Source organism: Lepidochelys kempii, chromosome 1 (assembly GCF_965140285.1).
Source record: "Lepidochelys kempii isolate rLepKem1 chromosome 1, rLepKem1.hap1, whole genome shotgun sequence".
Lineage (NCBI taxonomy): Eukaryota > Metazoa > Chordata > Testudines > Cheloniidae > Lepidochelys > Lepidochelys kempii.
In genome coordinates this window covers 267528558-267537133 of record NC_136380.1, presented here as the reverse complement: position 1 = coordinate 267537133, position 8576 = coordinate 267528558, and the positions used below count along the sequence as shown (strand labels likewise).

Below are 8576 nucleotides of genomic sequence, written 5' to 3'. Positions count from 1 at the left end.
CGCGTGTTTGTGGGGCGGGGGGTGTGAAGTGAGCCGACGAGCTTCATTTTCCCGTTGGCGCCTTAGCCTGGCGGCCAGCGTGACACCCGCCGGGCGCCCAGGGACGCGTGTGGCCCCCGTCGCGGGCCTGGCGGATGGGGGCGACCCTCGGGGAAAGTTGTCGGGCCGGGTTCAGTTCCGTATTTCCACGACTTCCCTGCAGGGGGCGTCAGACCCTCTCCGTTGCCGGAGCCAACGGGGCGGAGCTTCTGCCGTGGCCAGGCGCCGCTTGAGTTCCCTGAGGTCGGGGCCCCTGGCGCGTGCTTCGCGGGGGGGTGTTGCCGAACTGTGCCCGGGAACTTGCCTTTGTGGTTTTGGGGGTGGACGCGGGAGGGCGCTATTAATAGGCACTTTTCAGGCTGAAGCCTTCATTTTCTGCCGGCTGGTCTGTTACGTGGAGATGACATAGCGGTTGTTGTCCTCTTTGTAAATTCTCTCACATGAAGCGTTAGTGCGTGTCTGGAAATGCATTTGAATTCTGTTTCTATTGTGGAGAGAGTTTTTCTTGCCTGGATATTTTTTTCAGTCTGAGTTTTATTTTACTTGGAGCTTTACTTCATCCTGTATGTAATGAACCCTTGCGGTAGTAATCATTTGCAAGAAAATGCTGGTTGGGGTTTTTGTATTGCTTCAGCGTATTTATTAAACATGAGAATAAATAGGAACTATTTTGTCTTTATTGGCAGTTGCTTGTTCTGTTTAGTACATGCTTCATTCCTTACCTAAAGGATGGCATAATATGGAGATCCAAGTAATTGAGAGGAGATCTGTCTTTTGGGGAGACTTAAAACATATTTTAAAATTAAATAATAATATTAATTTAATATTAATAAGTAGTTTAGGCCTAAAACTTTGATTTATGAAAGTTAATGATTTATTTTAAACAGTCTTAAGTAGTATTGAAAACCAAAGGGTGGTACGTTGTGTTAATGCAGGGGGAGCCTGTATGAACAGAAATTGCCAGACCGGAGCAGACCAGTGATTCATTTACTTCAGTACTACTGTCTCTGATAGTGTCCAGAACCAGATGTTTCAGAGGAAGGTTTAAGAAACTCCATATAATACTCCTGGGGGAATTCTGTGCCACTGTGCACGGGCGAGTTCTTTGTTTCCCTGCAGAATAATAGATTCTGACTGGGAAGCAAAGGAAAGCCACAAGAGGGATCACATGTCCCTCCCCAGCAGCTGTCTCAAGCACAGGGCTGTCCTTAGGCAGCTGCGTAGGCCACCACTAAATTTGGGGCACTACCGCTGGGACGGGACAGCAAGCAGGTAAGAGCGGGGTCGGGTTGTAGAGCTGAATGCACCGGCACAGCGGTGCATTCTGAGGGAGGGTACTAGCTGCTGAGGTCTCTGGGAAGGGGCGTGGGAACTCACCTGTGTGTGACTTTCTCCCTGCTTCTGTGAGGTGGGCCAGGTGGCTCCAGCGGTATCCTTTTGCTGCCCCCCATAACGTATGTTCTTCTCCCCGCTCCCCCCCACAAAGTGGGGTCCCCCCCAATGCGGAGCGCATCCCCCAACCCCACCCCCCCCGTGTGGGGATGGGTGCTGCTTGGGCTGGCTGGCTGCATGCCGAGGAAGTGAAAGTGACTTACTTTCTTGGCAGCTAGCCCGAGCACCTCTGCTCCAAGTGACCGCACGGGCTGGATTGGAATGCACACAGCTGGCTGGGCTGGGGAGCACGCCTCTTGCCCAGCAGGCGCGGCAGCGATCCATCCGGTCCCGGGGTAGCCGCGCGGGGCAGGAGGAGCTGCCGTGGGTCCCGTGGCCCCGAGATGCCACACTTCACCGTGGTCGGTGATGCGCGGTGGCGTGACCTGACCTGACCTGACCTGAGTTTGCTGCTGCTGTTGCCACTCTGCACCCCAAGACGTGGATTTTAGGGTCCCACGGCTTTCTACCTATCTCCTCCTCTACTGCAGCTATTGGACCAGCAGGCCGGTGGTGAGCCAAGCATGAAAGCACTACTGTGTTGCCATTGATCAGCTTTGAGCATTTTTTTTTAACCTTATGTTTTTCACAGGTTTCAGAATAGACTGGTTTTCCCTTGTTTGCCAGACTTTGGTGACATTTTAAATACCTTTATCAAAATCATGTTTGATTGTTATTTAACAACTTTGTTTATCAAAAATGCTTGCTAAGAATCCTGAATCCAATTTCAATATTGAATGAATCTTAGCCCAAAACAGAAAATTAAGTTGTTGACAATTATTTATGACAAGTTTAGTTTGGGGGAGGGAGTGGGCCAGCTTTCATCAGAGAAACAAAATATGTTGACAGGCTTTCCTGTAGCCCTGTTACTGCTAAATAGAGCCCTCCAACAACTGTAATATACTTATCTCTTTACTAGTGAAGAATCTGTGCAGCAGATAATGCTAGAGCTGTGAAAATGTCAGCTTTTCATGGAACTTTAGAGGCAGTGATTTATCATGTATTTCTAGCAGTGCCCAAAATGTGCTGCTATTTGCTAATGTCTTTCCAAACAAAAATAAGGCACAATTTAAGGTCAGACTTACGAACAAGCAGAGCTTAGAGGTGTGTGTGCAACACAAAAATATTTCAAAGGTTTTGTTTTTTTTCTTTTCCAGTAAGCTCTTGATGGAAAAGAGCGGCTCTTCAAGCAGTTGTGCTGCTAGCACAGTACTCTGATATCCAGTCAAGATTGCAAGTGAACAGAAGTTATCATCTGATGACTCAGTTATCTATGTAAAATGAACTGGTGATGGAAGTTCAGTTTCATAATTGACATTGTTTATCAGAAAGGATGAGTGACAAAACCTGGAGAGAGAGAGTCCTTCTGTAACAAGGGCACGTTAGGTTGGAAAAAGAAATTAGCTTGTCTCTGTCCACGCTGCACTAATTTTAGTGGATAGGACTTCTGTAACATTTCTGTCCTACCTTAATCCAGAAGAGATGATTCTGTGTTGACTTCATTTTGGTGACTTTGTGCTTTACCTAGGAATAAAACTACGGTCCTATTTTCCCGCTGCTTGGAAACCCAGCTTCTTAAACTGAATAATGCCATTGATCTATTTACAGTATAAGGTTGATATAGAGTTGTAACTAATATTAAGACTGACGTCCACTACATATTTAAAACTAAAAAGTGACTTTGTAAAAATGACATCGGTTTCCAACTCTATTGTGTCCCAGTCAGGGTGGATTGCCTTGTGAGGTGTCTCCACACTAGCTCAAGGTCCTAGATTAGTTATTTTAAATAATATTTCTGATAATCTGACAATAATTTAAACAGTTATTTCTTTAAAAAAACACCCTTATAAGTTATAATGTCGTATTGAAAATAACTTTCCGGATCTCAAAAGAAGAAAACGGAAAGATGAAATAGAATTAGCTATACAAGCACAGAAGTGTTCTATACTTAAGTTTGTACGTCATGAAAACAACGAAGTTGATCAAAATCATCAGGTAACTGCCAAAGAAAATTTTTATGCAGAAGAAGCTCAAGAAACTCAACAAAACACGGAACTATCATTTGAAACAGATGCAGACACAAAACAAGAAATTATAACAGTTGAAACTGTTTACTAGCATGAGATATAGATGACATTGGCACATGGCCGCAATCTTTAAACAACGAATTATGCACCATTATATTTGAGAGAGGCCCTGTGAGAATAGAAGGTCTTGAATATCCTAAATACATTAGAGGTAGGAAATTAACAGAAAACAATTACTACAAAAGACTTTCTAATGGTGAAATCGTCAACAGACGGTGGCTTGTGTATTCTACATGCAAGGATGCTGTATTTTGTTTCCCATGCAAGATTTTCAACAATTGCAATTTTAACATCACAACCATGGCTATTAACGATTGACAAAATTTTAGTTACACATTACCGCAACATGAAAAGGCACAACACCACATTGAAAGTATTTACAAATGTTCTGAGTTGAATGTAAGGTTAAAAAATCAGACAACTCTTGATGCCCAAAACTGGAGTCAGAGAAGCAGCATTGGCGTCGTGTTCTTGAACATCTATTATCTATTGTTGAATATCTATTGACAAACAATATTGCTTTTAGAGGAAGTGTTGAGAAATTATACCAGCCTAAAAATGGCAATTTTTTGGGCCTTGTACAACTGCTGGGAAAATTTGACACAGTGATGAAGCACAGGTTGCTATTTCGAAAGAAGCCAGAGATCCAAAAGCTAAAAGTGAAGCACAGTCATTGGCCTCTAAAATATCCAGCTTCAAGTTTCTAACATCTATCGTAATCTGGTATGACATTCTTGTTAAAATCTCAAGTGTCAGCAAAGTAATGCAGAGTCCAGTGATGCAGCTTGATTCAACACTTACCTTACTAAACAACACACAAGACTTTTAGTGAAATATAGAGAAAATGGATTCAAAGAAGCAAAGGTTACAGCAAGAGAGTTTGGAGAGGCACTCAGTGTAGAACCAAAATTTCCATGTCCAAATGTGACGAGTTTCGAGGAAAAAATGGCAAGCGGAATATGAAGGAGCAGATGAGCCCATTAGAAGATCCAGAAAAGAAATTTGAGGTTAAATTTTTTAATGTTGTGATGGATAAAAGCAATATCTGCCTTTGATGAATAATTTCATAAATAATAAGTTTAATACCTTACGAGCACACCAAGAACAGTTTGGATTTTTGTATGACATAACTAAATTCAACGAAATAGGAAAACAAGAGCAGCTAATGACAAACTGCAAGAACCTAGAGAGCCTCCTGAAGCACGGTGATAGTTTTGATTTAAATTGACTTGAACTGTATGAAGAACTGAGTACATTGTCATCAGTGTTGCCACATGCAAAGTCGGTGATGGACATTGTACAGTTTATTCATACCAGCAAACTTGTTGACATATATCCTAATATGTACATTGCCATTCGTATCCTACTGACATTTCCTGTAACAGTAGCATCAGGAGAATGGAGTTTCTCAAAACTAAAGCTCATTAAAAACTATCTCTGCTTTACAATGAGTCAGGAATGCTTGACTGGTCTTGCTGTTCTTGCAATCGAACAAGACATTACTTTGTCATTATTACTCTTTTTGCAGCCAAAAAAGCCAGAAAGATTGCTTTTAATTAAAAACAAATCCTTGTTTCAATACCTCTTCATAGAAATTTCCAATAAAATGTTGACAAATTAAAAAAATTATATTATTTGCATCATTCTGTCAATAAATCAGAATTTTTTTCTATAGCGCTACTTCTTTAGTGCAAGTATAGTCCATCAGCATTCTAGCATACTTAATTCATTTAAATTGGTTTTAATAAAGTGCATATGGCAAGTTTTCCAATACTGTAAGCTTATGTTTGTGTTGCTAAGAGCAAGTTGGGCATAGGGACACCAGTTTAATAATACTGCTTAGGGCACCATAAATCCTAAGGATGGCCCTGCTCAAGTAGGCATGTTGGAAGCAGCTGGGAGAGATGTAAATCACTGCCTTGGGGAGGGAGGGTAGGACTGGGCTGCGCGAGCTTGCAAGACTCTGTTCCTCTAGCTCGCTATCGCAGTGCGCCTAGCTTAGAGGGGCAGGGCCCTAGTGTGTTTATGGGGCAGGCCTAGCTCTTGCATTGTGTCAGGGTCAGGTGCAGCCTCACCACTGAGTCTGTGTCCTGGGGGGAGGAGGGGCTTCAGAGTGATTTCTCTCCCCCCCCCCCACTTCCGTGCAGCCAGTGGCCTGTGCTCCACACTGAGAGGCAGTCTCAGTGCACACCCCTTGTCCCCATCGCTGTGCCCGCCCTACAGAGGCATGGGGATAACGGAAGCTTCTATAGGGAAGTCCTGGAGTGCCTTGACCAGGAGCGCCATTTAGGGAGGGTGGAGTACCCAGTAGTGGTGGGGGAGCGTAGGATACCCTGTGGTGGTGGGGTGTTGGCAGCTGGGGGGGCAGTGGGGTGGGATGGGGAGTCAATCTCCATAAAAGAGGTGAGGTCATAGGGCTGTGCCCTGAGGGAGGGGGCAGTGAGTGTGGGAGGAGCAGCTGAGAGAGAAACAGTCCCTGGGGCAAGGATCCTGAGGGAGGGTGAGCTGAAGAAGAGTGGGGGCTATGAGCAGTTAAGTGGGTCTTGGGGTCTTTTTGCCCCCAGAGAAGCAGGGAGCACTCTCTCCTCTCCCTGGGAAGAGATTGGGGACCGACATTAATATAATGCATTCTCTCAACTGATTAATTTGCTCTCTGCCTTCCTCCCCATCTCTCCTACTTTGGGGCAACTTATACCTTGATCCTGCAGTGAGGATCCTTGTGGGCACAGGAGTTTCTTTAACTCTCTACTTCTGGGAGAATCTTTGTTTTGTTGGCTTTAACTTTGCCAAACTTAAACCATTTGGGCTGCAATTTTCCATACTGGGTGTCTGCCTAAGGCTGATTTTTTTTTCCCCTGAGAGTGAGATTAGGGAAAGTATGTTTGATGTTAAAAATAAATAAATTTCAGTGATTTTGTTAAGAAGCTCAAACACCTCCATGCTTTAGAGAAGGGACTTGAATTTTGGCTGTGGGGGGGCTTGCCCTGCCATCAGGGTTGTGCCTTTTACCTTTCCTGTGAAAATTTGCCCAAATCATTAATCTTTGAAAAGTCTCAGTTTGTACATGCTCAGGAGAGTCTTGGTAGACTTTGGCAGCTAAATTCCCAGAAGATTCCATCTGCACTGAGCATACTCCATCCCCACACAGCTCGTGTCTACAACTCGACTGCTCATGCACCATCCCCATAGAGCACCTATTGAGTATGATCTGTGCTGGGTTTGCAGGAGCTGAACAAGACTTTGTTAGCAATTTCTCCTGCTGCTGCTGTGGTACTAGGCACAGGAACTGAGAACAGGGAGACTGAGAGCATGGGAGAGAAGATGCCTTTTGCTGGCACAGAGCCAGCATGGAGTGGAGGAGGAAGCAGCCTGACTCCGATGCACTGGTGGGTGGAGGAGTTGGAGCAGGAGCCAGAAGGGTCCAATAGGAGCCTGGGGGTTAGGGGGCATCAGTAGGAGCAGGAGATGGGTAAGAGCCAGGCATTGGAAGAGAATGGGGAGGATAGGAGCAGGAGACAGGATAGATGGGGAAATGAAGTGGGGGTAAGTTAGAAGTTAGGTAGAAGTTGGGTGGTTGGGAATGGACGGAAGCAGGAAGTGGGATTTTCCCTCTGTTTTCTTAATCTGTTACATTCATCAGCCCAGGTGGACATAAGCATCTGAGCATCTTGGAGAGGATGATATGAAAATCTATATATAGTGTTGTCAAGAAACACCAGTAATAGGCTGAAACGTTGGTTGCTTGTGTACTTTCTAGTAAGAAGTAATTCATAACATGAAACTAACTGAAGATCAGCTACATTTCAACTGGAGTTAATGTTGGGAATACTGTTGCCACTTTTCTTAAGTTACGCTTTTCTTAAGTTACAAAAGGAAATATATTTTGAAATTGATTCTTAATGTTTCTTAATGTCTTGACTAGTACATGTTCCTGTGCAAACTTGTTTTTTCTACACTGAAGAAAAATGGATGTGAAATCTCGAAATCATTTGCTTCTGAATCATGAAGCATTGGAAAGAGATATCAAGACCTCTTACATTATGGATCATATGGTTGCTGATGAAGTCCTAACATTACAGGAGGAGGAGAAAGTAAAAGCACAGGTAAAATGCATATCTTCTTAATTACTTTCCTATTCCCAGATTGCTCAACATGTTTTAATATACTCATTTGAATAGTTTTCTGACATCTTAGGCCATGATTCAGCAAGGTACCTAAACTTGATGTGGGACTATTTACATACTTAAAGTTAGGTGTGTGTTTGAATACCTTGCTGAATTAAAGTCTTAATGCAGGTCCATTATCTGACCTGTATTAGCAGCAAGTACTCCTGGCAATAAGAAGCACAGTCCTTAACTAGCCAGGTGTTGGAACTAGATGACCTAATAGATCTCCCAATTTTTGTGATTGCATATAACCATTTTTTTTTTTGCTTCTGTTAGACTACACAGAAGGAACGAGCTGCTATGCTAATAAAAATTATTCTTGCAAAAGATAATTATTCATACATATCCTTCTATAACGCACTGCTTCATGAAGGGTACAAAGACCTAGCTGCCGTTCTTCAGGATGGGATCCCTATTATCTCCTCTTGTAATGGAAATAAGTCTATGGATGCAGTTACTTCGTATGGTCAGTATAACTCTTGCATTCTCAATTCTTGAAGATAAAGAATTAAATCCTAGTTTAATTACTATAAAATGAGTAAGTATGTTGCTTCACGTACTGCTTCCTGAGACAGTTTGATCTGGTATGGCACTAGTCAATGTTTCCATATTTCATCTGGCATATGGGGTGGCGGGAGAGAGGGTTTTGTCTGAAATTGGTACAGTTTCATGTCCAGTAACTTTATTTTAAGAAATGTTTTGTTGATTATTATTATTTAAATGAAGGCTTACATGTCCTATATTTCCATTTAAATCCAAATACGTCATTGTGAAGTGGTAGTCAGGAGGAAGACCTTTCCTGTCAGTATATTTTAGAGAAGCTGAATCTGAGTATGGAAGTCGAACTCTGAAA

At 43.1% G+C, this 8576-nt stretch overlaps 1 protein-coding gene across 16 annotated transcripts in view; it reads left to right on the top strand.

Annotated features, from left to right (window-relative positions):
- The window catches only part of APAF1 (apoptotic peptidase activating factor 1), a 91058-nt gene that overhangs the window by 460 nt on the left and 82022 nt on the right, over positions 1-8576 (top strand). For 5 of the 16 annotated variants that reach the window (XM_073327444.2, XM_073327451.2, XM_073327452.2 and 2 more), the window contains exons 1-4: positions 41-1983; positions 2628-4564; positions 7480-7660; positions 8000-8189. In XM_073327444.2, coding sequence (XP_073183545.2) covers positions 7523-7660; positions 8000-8189 — 328 coding nt within the window. In that variant the 5' untranslated portion in view covers positions 41-1983; positions 2628-4564; positions 7480-7522. Of the gene's footprint in view, positions 1-38; positions 1984-2627; positions 4565-7479; positions 7661-7999; positions 8190-8576 lie in introns of those variants that run through there. The other 11 variants (XM_073327448.2, XM_073327447.2, XM_073327450.2 and 8 more) reach the window with 8 other exon arrangements.